This window comes from Triticum urartu, chromosome 4A, assembly GCF_056163025.1.
Source record: "Triticum urartu cultivar PI428250 chromosome 4A, HENAU_Tu73, whole genome shotgun sequence".
Lineage (NCBI taxonomy): Eukaryota > Viridiplantae > Streptophyta > Magnoliopsida > Poales > Poaceae > Triticum > Triticum urartu.
In genome coordinates this window covers 426,575,702-426,591,828 of record NC_141876.1, presented here as the reverse complement: position 1 = coordinate 426,591,828, position 16,127 = coordinate 426,575,702, and the positions used below count along the sequence as shown (strand labels likewise).

At 42.9% G+C, this 16,127-nt stretch overlaps 1 protein-coding gene across 1 annotated transcript; it reads left to right on the top strand.

The window, feature by feature from the left end:
• The first annotated feature begins 7,243 nt into the window (after positions 1 to 7,243).
• LOC125551888 (phytochrome B) lies at positions 7,244 to 15,335 on the top strand. The gene is made up of 4 exons (XM_048715274.2): positions 7,244 to 9,698; positions 10,024 to 10,831; positions 11,808 to 12,101; positions 14,651 to 15,335. The coding sequence occupies exons 1-4, from the start codon at positions 7,523 to 7,525 to the stop codon at positions 14,871 to 14,873; spliced, it is 3,501 nt and encodes a 1,166-aa protein (XP_048571231.1). The 5' UTR covers positions 7,244 to 7,522; the 3' UTR covers positions 14,874 to 15,335.
• Positions 15,336 to 16,127: the final 792 nt, after the last annotated feature.

Sequence of the window (16,127 nt, the reverse complement as noted above, 5' to 3'; positions counted from 1 at the left end):
CAGCACAGTACCGTCGTTGAGCGTTTATTCAACTTTGCATCTCTGAATTGATTATTGCTGGTATTTTTACTACCATATCATAAGCCTTCCCAGCTCCACATACATCTACGTCGTGCATTTGACTCTCCCTGGTAGTCGCTCTGTCCAAGCTTTGAGAGTATTGACCACAACGGTTGCCGATCACCACCTGCTGCTGGGTAAGAACTGGTATGAATTTGAGATTCGCTTGACGGATTTGTGACACACCAACACCACCACCACTTCCTAGTAGTCTGTAGGACCATATTCTTGTGTGTTTCTATTGCTCCTGACCATGGCAGTATCACAAACTGATGAGACTGATTGGGAGAACATGACGAACAAACAGCTACATGATAAATTTCAGCAAATGATGAGTGGACAGGTGCAAGATGTGCTAAACATATTTGAAGAGGCCATTGAGAAGATAGATGGCATTGAGAAGACGTTTGAAACAAAGCTCGATAACAAGTTTAATGAATTGCACGCGCGTCTTCCACCACCACCGCCGGCTGCACCTGTGGCACCTCTACAACAACAACAATGTCGCCTTCCAAATCAAGTGGGATGAGCACTGCGCGTTCCCCTTGAGCCTGGTCAAAATTTTGGTGCCGCTGCACCTACTGTTGATGCTTCAGTGGCTCCTGCTGCTGCCGCTGAGGAGGACGTTTACAAGGGCGATTACAAGGATGAGGTTGATTAAAATCAACACCGTGTGCAACCACCAGCACCACCACTAGGTCATCCTCATGCCTATAATCGTAATGGTAGGGCTGCACCACCACCTCGGGTACGAGATTATGACCATGTTCCTAAACTGAAATTGAATATTCCACCATTTGAGGGTCAATACATTCCTGATGTCTATCTTACTTGGGAGTTAGAAACTGAACAACGTTTCACATGCTTACAATATCTTGAGGATAGACGTGTTGCTGCTGCTGTTTGTGAATTCACTAGCTTTGCTTCTGTTTGGTGGTCTGAACATTGTAGATTATATCCTATTCCAGCTATTTGGGCTGCTTTGAAAACTGCTATGCGTAGTCGTTGGGTTCCACCATATTATCAATGTGAATTGCTTCAAAAATTGCAGTGTTTAAGACAAATAAAAAATTCTGTAGAGGAATATTATCAGGAATTGCAAACTGGTATGATTAGATGTGGTATTGTTGAGGATAACGAAGCTATGCTTGCACATTTTATGGGTGGATTAAATAAAGAGATTCAAACCATTTTAGAGTATAAGGAATATAATAATATCACTCGTTTATTCCATCTTGCTTGCAAAGCTGAACGTGAAGTGCAGGATCGACAGGCATTGGCGCGGACTAACTTTTCTGCAGGTACCTTCATCATGGACACCGCGTGCATCTTCTACTTCCACACGTTCTGCTACACCGGCACCTCCGTCAGCCGCTACCTCCAGCCGTGATACAAGAAAGCAGGCACTACCACCACTATCTGCCAAGAGCACACCTATCGGTCCAGCACAGAGCTCTTCTTCATCCATGGCATCAACAGGGCACACACACATGATATTATTTGTCGTCGCTGTAAGGGTAGGGGTCATTATGCGAGAGAATGCCAATCTTCGCGTGTTATGATTGCTACTGAGGATGGTGGGTATGAGTCCGCTAGTGACTATGATGAGGAGACTTTGGCTCTTATTACACGTGAAGAACACGGTGGAGATGATTCTGAACATGAGACACGATACATGGCTCCTGAAGATGCTGACAGGTATGAATGTTTAGTTGCTCAACGTGTTTTGAGTGTGCAGGTCACACAAGCTGAGCAAAATCAGAGGCATAATTTGTTCCATTCAAAGGGAGTTGTGAAGGAACGTTCTATTCGCGTCATCATAGATGGATGGAGCTGCAAAAACTTGGCTAGCGTGGAGATGGTGGAGAAGCTATTTCTCACCATAAGACCACATCCACATCCTTACTATATCCAATGGTTCAATAACAACGACAATGTTAAGGTAACACGTACTGTTCATGTGCATTTTAGTATCTCTACGTATGCCGATTATGTTGATTGTGATGTGGTACCCATGCAAGCATGTTCCTTATTACTTGGTAGACCATGGCAATTTGATAAAAAAAATTGTACACCATGGTATAAATAATCAGTATACTCTTGTTCATAACGATAAACATATTACTTTGCTTCCTATGTCTCCTGATTCCATTTTGAAAGATGATATTAATAGAGCTAATAAAGCAAAACAGGAGAAAAATAAGAGTGAAAATCAGATTGTGGCAAAAGAATTTGAGCAACAAATGAAACCTAATAATAAACCATCTAGTGTTGCTTCTGAAATTAAATTGAAAAGTGCATGTTTACTTGCAACCAAGTCTGATATTTATGAGCTAGATTTTAGCAAATCTATTTGCTATGCTTTTGTGTGCAAATAGGCATTTCATTTGAGGACGTGCCTTCCTCTTTGCCTCCTTCTGTTACTAACATTTTGCAGAAGTTCGCTGACGTATTTCCACAAGACGTGCCACCGGGATTACCACCTATTCGAGGGATTGAGCATCATATTGACTTAATTCCCGGTGCATCGCTACCCAACCGTGCACCATACCGTACCAATCTAGAGCAGGCGAAGGGGATTATGCGTCAAGTCCAGGAGCTGCTCGATAAAGGTTATATACACTAATCCCTTAGTCCTTGTGTTGTTCCTATTATTCTAGTGCCGAAGAAGGATGGTACATCGCGTATGTGTGTTGATTGTAGAGGCATTAATAATATTACTATTCATCATCGTCATCCTATTCCTAGGCTAGATGATATGCTTGATGAATTGAGTGGCTCTACAATATTCTTCAAAGTTGATTTGCGTAGTGGATACCATCAAATTTTTATGAAATTGTGAGATGAATGGAAAACAACATTTAAAACAAAGTTTGGTTTATATGAGTGGTTAATCATTCCTTTTGGGTCAACTAATGCACCTAGTACTTTCATGAGATTAATGAACGAAGTTTTACGTGCTTTCATTGGACGATTTGTGGTAGTCTATTTTGATGATATACTGATTTATAGCAAATCTTTAGAAGAACATTTGGAACATATATGTGCTATTTTTATTGCTCTACGTGATGCACATTTGTTTGGTGCACCTTTTGCACCGACCGAGTATATTTTCTTGGCTATGTTGTTACTCCATAGGGGATTGAAGTTGATAAAGCCAAGATTGAAGCTATTGAGAGTTGGCCGCAACCCAAAACGGTCACACAAGTGAGGAGTTTTCTTGACCACGCTGGAGTCTATAGGCTTTTTGTGAGAGATTTCAGCACCATTGCTGCACCTCTCAATGAGCTTACAAAGAAGGATGTGCCTTTTGTTTGGGGTACCGCACAGGAAGAAGCCTTCACGGTATTGAAAGATAAGTTGACACATACTCCTTTACTCCAACTTCCTGATTTTAATAAGACTTTTGAGCTTGAATGTGATGCTAGTGGAATTGGATTAGGAGGTGTGTTATTACAAGATGGCAAACATGTTGCATCCTTTTCTGAAAAATTGGGTGGGCCTAGTCTAAACTATTCTACTTATGATAAAGAATTATCTGCTCTTGTTCGGACTTTAGAAACATGGCAACATTATTTATGGCCTAAAGAATTTGTTATACATTCTGATCATGAATCTTTAAAACATATTAAAAGTCAAGCTAAACTGAATCGTAGACATGTTAAATGGGTTGAATTCATTGATACTTTCCCTTATGTCATTAAACACAAGAAGGGTATAGAAAATGTTATTGCTGATGCATTGTCTCGTCAATATACTATGATTTCACAACTTGACTTCAAAATATTTGGTTTGGAGACCATCAAATATCAATATGTGCATGATGCTGATTTTAAAGATGTAATGCAGACTTGTAAAGAAGGAAGAACGTGGAACAAGTTCGTTGTTAATGATGGATTTGTGTTCCGTGCTAACAAACTATGCATTCCGGCTAGTTCCATTCGTCTTTTGTTGTTGCAGGAGGCACATGGAGGAGGATTAGTGGGACACTTTGGTGTGAAGAAGACGGAGGGCGTACTTGCTACACATTTCTTTTGGCCAAAGATGAGATGGGATGTTGAGCATTTTGTTGCTCGCTGCACTACATGTCAAAAAGCTAAGTCACGACTCAATCCTCATGGTTTATATATACCTTTTCCTGTACCTAGTGTTCCTTGGGAGGATATATCTATGGACTTTGTTTTAGGTTTACCCCGAACAAAGAAGGGGAGGGATAGCATATCTATTGTCGTGGATAGATTCTCAAAAATGGCACACTTTATACCATGTCATAAAAGCGATGATGCGGTTAATGTTGCAGATTTGTTCTTTCGTGGAATTATCCGCTTGCATGGTGTGCCAAAAACTATTGTTTCATATCGTGATACTAAATTTCTTAGCCACTTTTGGAGATGTTTATGGGCTAAGTTGGGGACTAAACTGCTTTTTAGTACTATTTGTCACCCCCAAACTGATGGACAAACCGAAGTAGTCAATAGAACATTGTCTGCTATGCTTAGGGCTATTTTGAAGAAAAATAAGAAAATGTGGGAAGAATCCTTGCCTCATATTGAATTTGCTTATAATCGTTCATTGCACTCTACTACTAAGATGTGCCCTTTCGAAATTGTGTATGGTTTCCTACCTCGTGCACCAATTGATTTGTTGCCTCTTCCATCTTCGGAGAAGGTTAATTTTGATGCTAAACAATGTGCTGAATTGATTTTAAAAATGCATGAGTTAACTAAGGAAAACATTGAGCGTATGAATGCTAAATATAAACTTGTTGTCTTTGCACATGGAGATCTTGTTTGGTTACATTTGCGTAAGGATAGATTTCCTGATTTGCGCGAATCAAAGCTAATGCCACGTGTTGATGGTTCTTTTAAGGTGTTAGAGAAAATAAATGATAATGCATATAAACTTGAGCTGCCGGCAGATTTTGGGGTTAGTCCCACTTTTAACATTGCAGATTTGAAGCCTTATTTGGGTGAGGAAGATGAGCTTCTGTCAAGGACGACTTCATTTCAAGAAGGGGAGGATGATGTGGACATCAATACCATTGTTACACCCACAATCCCTACTGCTACATATACTGGACCAATTACTAGAGCTCGCACGTGCCAATTAAATTATCAGGTACTTTCGTTTCTTGGTAATTATTCTAATGTTCATGAGAATATGATGCTGCCTAAATTGGATACATTTGTTTTGCTTACAAATGAAGAGCCTGACATGGATAAGAGGGATGAACACTGGAGCAAGACCAAGCATGGAGATGATGGCATGCGCAAGGGGAACAAGAACGAAGTTACAAGTGATGATTTCAGGACTTTGAAGCCACTATAATGAGTGCATGAAGCCTTGGATGAAATATACAAGATGCCACTTCATAAATTTCGTCCAGAGACTATTCTAGGTGTTGCGTCACCTTATTATTGGGTCAGGCCCATGTAATTTTGAAATACTTAAGTATAGGCTGTTTTTAGAGTCCGTTTGTGTGGGGAAACAAGAGTTAGGGTTGGTTTTGGAACCCTCCTCCAAGGGCCATGAAATTCCCCCTCTTCCTCCATATATACAGCCCTTAGGGCGTCGTTTAGACTTTGGGTATTGTTTAGATTAAAAGTTTGCCATAGCTGCAACTTCGCGTACTTCGTTTGTGTTCAACGACCAGACCAAGGCGTCACAGAACCCCACCTTGATCAATAAAGCTTTCATCTTATATTCGCAATATCTAGATTGCAATCTTAGTTTCTTGCTTGTTCTTCATTTGCTTGCAGGAAATAGACCTTCATGGTCATGTTGATCGTGCTCCGGCGTGGTCAATAACCTCTCGGAGTTGGCTTAGCGATTGCTAAGGCGTGACGTCCTCGCATGTTCGTAGTCGGATCGTCAACGTCTACTCCACCATAAACGATAGCCGCCATTTCATCGAAAGATGGGACGCCTTCGCCTCTATCAGGAGATGGTCGTGAGGCGGAGCTCCATCAATGGCTACCTACCGTGAGAGAGGTTGCACTTTAGTCGCGCCAGAGAGCAGGAAACAACTTCGATGGGAAGGGGTGCAAGGCACCGGGGCTCACGACGGGCATCGGGGAGGTCGAGCGACGGGTGGGGCAACTGGGCTCGGATGAGGACATGGGCTACATCGGCAGCGTTGAGCAGCTAGGATGGCAATGGAGGCAGGATGGCAAGAGCACGCATGGCCACCTTCAGGCGCTCCATAGCCACGACCGGTCACCACCAACAGGGACCCGATCAAGGGACCGGATTGCTTTTTTTCGCAAGGACCTGATTACTTTTTAAAGAGTAGTACATGGACCCAATTGCTTTTATTTTTTTGTAGGGACTAGATTGCATTTAGAAAATATGTGGGCCCCACGTGTCATAACCCGTCAGCGATCAACTTAATGGTCAAAGCTAACTGATTTAGGGCCAACCTGAAGAGTGGACCCGAGCTGTCATAATCACACTTAAAGTTAACCAACATAGTTATCATTGAGTCATTGGTGTTTTTTGGAACAACGAACCAATTTTGTGGTAGCTTTTTAGAAAATTGGAGAAAGTGGTAATTTCGGAACCCTAGCATCAAATATGATAGCTTTATGTTGTTTACTCGATTTAAATCCATCCAAAGCTATAACAAGCACGACCGGAAAATTAGATTTGCTAGAAAAACAAATCCATAAATAATTTGAATCCAATCAAAATAGAGCTCCTTATCCTGATGCATATGTTTATTTTGTTCACTTAGTACGAGCGTACATGTGTTTTTTCTTAACATAGTACAGACCCATGCCATCTTGAGATTTTACGAAGTTATTGTAGATACCTCGTAGTCAACGAAAATATCTCCTTCCACATGTTGGAGATATCAGAGTTTTAAAATAAATTCAGAATAAATGCGAGCATCAGGATTTGAATCCTGATGGATTGGAGATACCACTGTTCTCCTACATATTCAACCACATGTTGGTTCGCTGAGCGCACATATGCTGTTGGTTTCTCATCTGTACTTGTCACAAAATAAAATAATCTCACCTGCACTGAATATTTTAAATAATACTCCCTTCATCCAAAAATATTTATTATCAAAATAGATAAAAAGAAATATATTTAGAACTAAAATACGTCTAGATATATCTTCGCATTTTTAGAAACAGAGTATAACCAGTGAGAATATATTTAACTTCGCACCAGTTGGTCGTCATCTTCAGCGCGAGAGACAGCACACTCTCTCTTCTATCTATCCCCTGAGTCCCTGACCTTCCCTTTCGAGCCATCGCATCGTCATCGTCTCAGCGCCTTGCTCAAGTATCTTCCTCTGTGAATCGAGCCGCTCCCATCTTTTTATCCTCCCACTCCCAAAGTCGGAAACAATGTCTCCATTAACCGCATAGCCGCGAGGCTAGCTATCGGACGAGCTGCCCAAACGGACGCGGCCGCCTAGTCCAGGCCTGTCTCCGACCACCGCGCCGTCGCCATGGCCTCGGGAAGCCGCGCCACGCCCACGCGCTCCCCCTCCTCCGCGCGGCCCGCCGCGCCGCACCAGAATCACACGCAGTCCTCGGGCGGGAGCACCTCCCGCGCGGGAGGGGGAGGGGGAGGCGCGGCCGGGAGCGCGGCCGCCACGGAGTCGGTCTCCAAGGCCGTGGCGCAGTACACCCTGGACGCCGGCCTCCACGCGGTGTTCGAGCAGTCGGGCGCGTCGGGGCGCAGCTTCGACTACTCTCAGTCGCTGCTCGCGCCGCCCACTCCCTCCTCCGAGCAGCAGATCGCCGCCTACCTCTCCCGCATCCAGCGCGGCGGCCACATCCAGCCCTTCGGCTGCACGCTCGCCGTCGCCGACGACTCCTCCTTCCGCCTCCTCGCCTTCTCCGAGAACGCCGCCGACCTGCTCGACCTATCGCCTCACCACTCCGTCCCGTCGCTCGACTCCTCCGCGGCGCCTCCCCCCGTTTCTCTCGGCGCCGACGCGCGCCTCCTCTTCTCTCCCTCCTCCGGCGTCCTCCTTGAGCGCGCCTTCGCCGCACGGGAGATCTCGCTGCTCAACCCGCTCTGGATCCACTCCAGGGTCTCATCCAAGCCCTTCTACGCCATCCTCCACCGCATCGACGTCGGCGTCGTCATCGACCTCGAGCCCGCCCGCACCGAGGACCCCGCCCTCTCCATCGCTGGCGCAGTTCAGTCCCAGAAGCTCGCCGTCCGCGCCATCTCCCGTCTCCAGGCGCTCCCTGGCGGGGACGTCAAGCTCCTCTGCGACACCGTCGTGGAGCACGTCCGTGAGCTCACGGGCTATGACCGCGTCATGGTGTACAAATTCCACGATGATGAGCATGGGGAAGTCCTCGCCGAGAGCCGGCGTGGTGACCTCGAGCCCTACCTCGGTTTGCATTATCCTGCCACTGATATCCCGCAGGCATCACGCTTCCTGTTCCGGCAAAACCGTGTGCGGATGATTGCTGATTGCCACGCAGCTGCGGTGAGGGTCATCCAGGACCCTGCAATGCCACAGCCGCTGTGCTTAGTTGGGTCAACTCTTCGCTCCCCACATGGGTGCCATGCGCAGTACATGGCAAACATGGGGTCGATTGCATCTCTCGTCATGGCAGTGATCATCAGTAGCGGTGGGGAAGATGAGCACAACATGACGCGGGGCGTCATCCCGTCGGCGATGAAGTTGTGGGGGTTAGTGGTGTGCCACCACACATCTCCACGGTGCATCCCTTTCCCACTGCGGTATGCATGTGAGTTCCTCATGCAGGCCTTTGGGCTGCAACTCAACATGGAGCTGCAGCTTGCGCACCAACTATCAGAGAAACATATTCTCAGAACACAGACGTTACTGTGCGACATGCTACTCCGGGATTCACCTACTGGCATTGTCACACAGAGCCCAAGCATAATGGACCTTGTGAAGTGTGATGGTGCTGCACTGTTTTACCACGGAAAGTACTACCCACTTGGTGTCACCCCCACAGAGGCTCAGATTAAGGATATCATCGAGTGGTTGACGGTGTGCCATGGAGACTCCACAGGGCTCAGCACAGATAGCCTGGCTGATGCAGGCTACCCCGGTGCTACTGCATTAGGGGATGCAGTGTGCGGAATGGCAGTAGCTTATATCACGCCGAGTGATTATTTGTTTTGGTTCCGGTCACACACAGCCAAGGAGATAAAATGGGGTGGTGCAAAGCATCATCCGGAGGATAAGGATGATGGGCAGCGGATGCACCCACGATCATCATTCAAGGCATTTCTTGAAGTGGTGAAGAGTAGGAGCTTACCTTGGGAGAATGCTGAGATGGATGCAATACATTCCTTGCAGCTCATATTGCGGGACTCCTTCAGAGATGCAGGAGAGGGCACTAGTAACTCAAAAGCCATTGTCAATGGTCAGGTTCAGCTTGGGGAACTAGAGTTGCGGGGAATAGATGAGCTGAGTTCAGTAGCAAGGGAGATGGTTCGGTTGATCGAGACGGCTACAGTACCCATCTTTGCAGTTGATACTTATGGATGTATAAATGGGTGGAATGCAAAGGTTGCTGAGTTGACTGGCCTCACAGTTGAAGAAGCTATGGGCAAATCATTAGTTAAAGATCTTATCTTCAAGGAATCTGAAGAAATAGTTGAGAAGCTACTCTCGCAAGCTTTAAAAGGTATTCCTGACTACAAGTCCTGCTAATTTGGTTGTTCTTTCCTCGATTTATGTTTCTGGACGTATCATTTACACACTATTGCTTACCAGATAATTTCAGGCATTCACATGAAAGTATCTTACAATTAGTATATAAGTATGCTCAAATTGAAAATATGTCAAATTTATCATCAAAGATTGGAGTAGTTAACCCGAAGTAAATGTCATTATTCGTACTGTTTATAGTATTATAAATTACCTGGTCTATACACAGTCAACCTGCCTTATAATTAATGGAAAATGGTGGGATTGGATAGTGATGGTTTATGGACTTGTTTCTCATCCAGGTGAAGAAGGCACAAATGTAGAGATTAAGTTGAAGACATTTGGGTCAGAGCAATCTAAAGGACCAATTTTTGTTATTGTCAACGCCTGCTCTAGTAGGGATTACACCAAAAGTATTGTTGGTGTTTGTTTTGTCGGCCAAGATATCACAGGGCAAAAGGTGGTCATGGATAAATTTGTCAACATACAAGGGGATTACAAGGCTATTGTACACAATCCCAATCCTCTAATACCGCCAATATTTGCTTCAGATGAGAACATATGTTGCTCCGAATGGAATACGGCGATGGAAAAACTCACAGGATGGTCGAGAGGAGAAGTTGTTGGTAAGCTTCTGGTTGGGGAGGTATTTGGAAATTGTTGCCGACTTAAGGGCCCAGATGCACTGACAAAGTTCATGATTGTCCTTCACAACGCTATAGGAGGGCAGGATTCTGAGAAGTCCCCCTTTTCATTCTTTGACAAGAATGGTAAATATGTACAGGCCTTGTTGACTGCAAACACAAGGAGCAAAATGGATGGTGAGACCATAGGTGCCTTCTGCTTCTTGCAGATTGCAAGCCCTGAATTACAGCAAGCCTTTGAGATTCAGAGACAACAAGAAAAGAAGTGTTATGCCAGGATGAAGGAGTTGGCTTACATTTGCCAGGAGATAAAAAACCCTCTCAGTGGTATACGGTTTACAAACTCCCTGTTAGAGATGACTGATTTAAAGGATGACCAGAGGCAGTTTCTTGAAACTAGCGCTGCTTGTGAGAAGCAGATGTCCAAGATTGTAAAGGATGCCAGCCTCCAAAGTATTGAGGACGGGTCAGTATTCTGATATTATTATTATTATTATTATTATTATTATTATTATTATTATTATTATTATGAGTGTGATGCCTTTTCCTTCCACAAGATGTGCTTGGACTCTGAATAGTTTGAACGGCAGCTGGCACTAATTTTGTTTGATTAAGCATGTAAGAAAGATAAGGGATTAGAGAAGTAAGTACATCAGACACTGATAGCTCCAATCCCTGTCTTGGCACCTCTCTAGAGTGTAATTCTTTCTGTGCACATCAACCCTTCATGACAGTTGCATTTTTTCCATCCTTGCCTCCTTGGCATCTATCTCACTGTACACTCGCTTTGTCTGGGCAACATTCAAAACACGTTGGTGGTACTGCCTGGATTCTCAACATTGCTACATCAAATACCACACTAGGAATCTAGGATCATGTCAAAACTAAAGGAATATCCTTATGCATTTATCACATCCTACAAAACCTTAAAGTGAACTTCACAGCCCACGTAACTTCAACCTGTGCAAGAAGTTTGTGCCAAGCATATATCCGTGGTAGTATAATACTAGCATCCTAGTATAAACTTGGTAACCATGTTTGCAGATGTTGCAATTCATCTGCTTGCTTAAGATTTCAGATACTTTTGGTTGCCTTGCACAGCTGGTCAATCATCTCAGCTTTTATTGATGGACAATAAATCTGTACCACTTTTACCCCAAGGACGCTCCGACTCATGTTATGCAAAATCTCCCATATCATTTTGCGAAGTTTAAACATAAAGGAATCTGAATATCCTTTTGAATACGAACTCACAGCTTTGTGCAGACTATCTTTTTTTCATGTGTTATTATGTACTCTGTGATTTCATATGGATTCACTGGTGTGTAGACAGAAGCATTATCTCACCTTTTCCATGATCTATGACAGTTTACCTCTCTGTTAAGTACTTTAGCAATTTATTATCCAAAAATTTATTTGTTCTGTTTTGGCTTATTTTACAGCTCTTTGGTGCTTGAGAAAGGTGAATTTTCACTTGGAAATGTTATGAACGCTGTTGTCAGCCAAGTGATGATATTGCTAAGAGAAAGAGATTTGCAACTTATTCGAGATATCCCTGATGAAATAAAAGAAGCCTCGGCATATGGTGACCAATATAGAATCCAGCAAGTTTTGTCTGACTTTTTGCTTAGCATGGTCCGGTTTGCTCCAACTGAAAATGGCTGGGTGGAGATACAAGTCAGACCAAACGTAAAACAAAATTCTGATGGAACGGAAACAATGCTCTTCCTCTTCAGGTTAGCTGCTTTCCTGTCTCTTTGCAATATACATGAAGATGATATATTACATTACTTTAGAGGAATGCCTTTGCTTGAACTTGATTGAAAGCAAGATAACGATTGCTTAAATTTTTATTGGTCATGTGTGGTATAACCGTGTCTTGTTACATGTGGTTATCATGAACTATTCATGATTTATATAAGTACTAGGAAAGTATGAATACTATCATAATCATTGTAATTGTTGTTTGTTATACAATAATTGCCATGGCATGAATATGCTAGTTTTTAATAGGGCAACCTGACTGGATGTACACCTGACGCTGATCACATTGCTTCTATTTTTCTCATGAAAACATAAAATACAAATGAAGCCCCCAACTAACACAAAAGTAACAACAGTATTTGACAGATTGTCTTTAGAGAAGGGGAAAAGGTTAAATGTAAGGAATGAGATGTGGCATCACCGTAGCGTTATGGCCGTCGGTGAACTAGCCAGTAGGAGATAGGCGAAGGTATTGGATAGGTTATGTTAGAGGTAGGAAGTTTAAGAGAAGGAATAAATCAAGTATTAAGCATCCTTGTTGGATACTACTGGGTCTGTTATAAAGTGTCTGGCTAAATTAGTAATAGTCCAGTTGAACTAGGAAGGTAGATTTATGGTCCGGTCTAGAGTTTGAATTCAGATCTGACTTGTAGATCAAGTTAGTCGTTCTATATAAAGTACTAGTGTCTCTCAATCTGTTATCTCCCTTGTCCATCATCTCTAACCAGTGTTTTACTCCCCAGTCCCCTATGCCGTGCCATCCTTCTGTTTTTAAGGGGGAGACGGAGGGAGTAGTTATCAATCTATTATCTCCCTTGATCATCCTCCCTAACCAGTGTTTTACTCCCCGATCCCCTACGCTGTGCTGTCCAGCCTTCATGGCGGTAGACCGTTACTGACTCAGCTTATGCCACGTAGACGCAAGCGTATTCAGCTTTTCAGGAGACATACTGTACATAATTTGTAGCCAGTGTGCATGTGAATTCAGGTCACCTGGAAGTCACACAATTTCATGGTGCAATGGACTCCTATTCAATGACTCAGTAGTGCAAAAGATGGTGTTGAACATTTAATCAGAATCAACCCAGCGCATTTTGTAATAGCAGTCATGGGGATTGGTTTTCCTAACAAATGGATGCAAATACAGTGTGATTTAAGGTTAAGGGTCCAACTTCAAATTTGAGCCTTCTGATTAGAAAGATGAGGGACAGGGTGTTATGGATCTGTGAAACTCATGTTTTTTAGGCATCCATACATCAGCTGTGTGTTTGTTTCTTCAAGTATTTGTTGTTTGGTTGCATATATGTGATAAAAGAGATGTATCAAGCTGGCATGCGTAAATACCGCTGTTCGCGTGCAGAAGTGTGTAAAGATTTGGAGAGCTATTTAACAGATTAGAAGGATTCAGATTTGTTTTCTGTCATTCATGTTTTTTAACTTATTCATGCATTATTTTGTTTCTAGTGGGAGCAAAAGAGATAAAGGGAAGGCAAATTGAGTCTTAATACTGCACGATTCACATCCATCTGCGGGTCACATGATGTCAAGCCACATCATATCTTTTTGGCACTTCTGGTGCCTCATGCCACAAATAGTGTCATATTTTAGGAAGACTTCATTATATTATACTCCCTCCATCCCACAATATAAGACGTTTTTGCAAGCTATGTTAGCTTGCAATCCTCCGTCCCACAATGTAAGACGTTTTTGCAAGCTAACATGCAAAAGCGTCTTACATTGTGGGACAGAGGGATTATTAGGAAGATTACAAAGCTATATACGAGCTAACAAATAGCGCCATAGTTTAGAAAGCTAGCTTCATTACATTATATTAGAAAGGTTATTAAGTTATATATACGTGGCCATGGATTTAGCATGGGTCTATGAGTCACGCGATCAATGTTTGTTGATTCCATCCAGTGCCCATGGTTGGTTAATCATAGCAAGGGTTGATCAACGGCTGGGTGTTTTGCTTGTTTGTAGGAATTTTTAGCATGTTTTCGTGTTTGTCATTGGATTTATTATGTACCCCCTCCGTCCTATAATGTAAGATGTCATTACAACCAATGTATTCATATATTGGTTGTAATAATATCTTATATCATGGGCGGAGGGAGTAGTACATATATCTCTTGGTGTAGCATGCATCTTTGTTGTATTCACTGCCACATGCTGTTCTCGTTTGGTTTTATCAGCTTCAGTGTTGTCTTTTGACTCATGAGCAGTAGGATCAAATGATCATCTTCTGTAAATCATGTTATTACAAAATTCTACTTCTGTTGCAATATACTCGGTGTCAAAAAACGTCTTATATTTTGATATAGAGGGAGTAGTTTTGAATAAATAAATGCGCAAACATTCTACTTGATGGTTTGGGGGAGATTTTATTGTAAATGGTGGTTATAATGGGCTTGGTGACACAAATAGTGCTTAAAAGTTCAATCTCTTGTGTTGGTACAAATTTCAATAGAGTAACTCCTGCTGGACCTTGATTGCCTTTCATCTATGTGTGTTTCTCCAGATTTGCCTGTCCTGGTGAGGGCCTCCCCCCTGACATTGTCCAAGATATGTTCAGTAACGCCCGTTGGACGACCCAAGAAGGCATTGGACTAAGCGTATGCAGGAAAATCCTCAAATTGATGGGTGGTGAGGTGCAGTACATCAGAGAGTCAGAGCGGAGTTTCTTCCTCATTGTGCTTGAGCTACCCCAGCCTCTGCGATCAGAAAGTAGGGGTCGGAGCTGATATGGCAAGCTGAAAGCTGACCTCGCCTAACTGTTCGGTCAGCCAGGTGACTTGAGATTCCCGGATAGGAGGGAGCCTAGTTCGTGAGAAGCCCGCAAAATCAATATGAGCACGCCGGGAGCTGCAAATGTGATTCCCGGCCATTCCTGGCACGCCGACTGTACGCGAAGTGTTATTCGATTAGAGTTTCATGGCGGCGAGCACTGAACATGAACACTGACGGTAATGTAGCTGGTAGCATAGGCCCATGACTACTTGGATAAAGTAAATACGATGTTCTTAGCCGCTATGTATATATACATGAGAATATCTCTTGTATTATGGATAAGGAGAGCTGTACAGCTCCCACGATTGTATTCTGATACGTATACTTTTGTCACAGTCTCTTGCCATGAACTATTTCTATTCATCCGAGCCAGGCATATTTCAGTCTGAATCAGGCTTCCTGGTGTTGATTCCTGATGCGTGAGGTGTCTTTCCCACAACTGTATGAAATTACTGCCTTTCTTCATTTCAAGGACTAGAAAGTGCTTTATATGGCTTTCTTTAGGTTGCCCGGGAGGGATCCGCCTCTATTGAACAAAAACAAAAATATTATCATTTTTTTTTAGTTTTTTAGATTGCTTGCCACATTGGTCACGTGGTAATATTGTCATTTATTTACTCAAAGAACTGAACAATATTGTTTGAATCCACGTAGTTCTTAGTACTCCTGGTGTTGGGGGAGTATTTGCTGGAGTATGTGCCTATGTGGGACATCTTTTTTGGTTGATGTGAGTTGTAGTAAACCTTTGAAAATGTCCTATCCAAATTTGACTAAAACCATGTGCTCATAAATTGTTATGTAAACTCACATGCATAATAGTAAAGAAATAAAAAATGATACTGTTTGGCATGAAGGATTCGTAGAAATTTTGAAGGATTGGAATCCTAAGGTTTTTTTTCTTATGCAAGTCCTTTGTATCATATCACCGAGCCTACCAAATTCCTAGGAAATGCATTCCTTTACCCCCAATTCCATTGGAATTTTAACATGACTCAAACCTCTTTTTATTTTTTTTCCTATCTTTCCCTACTCTCTCTCCTCAAATGTTCTAGAATTCACATGTTTCTTTCTTATGCACCATCCAAAGACACTTATTGCAAAATTCTTATGCTCTAAAATCATGTAGGATTCTATTGTACATGATATCTCAATCCTGCATTTTTTCTATTCCTGCATTTTCATATTCCTGCAATCCAAAGAAGCCCTAA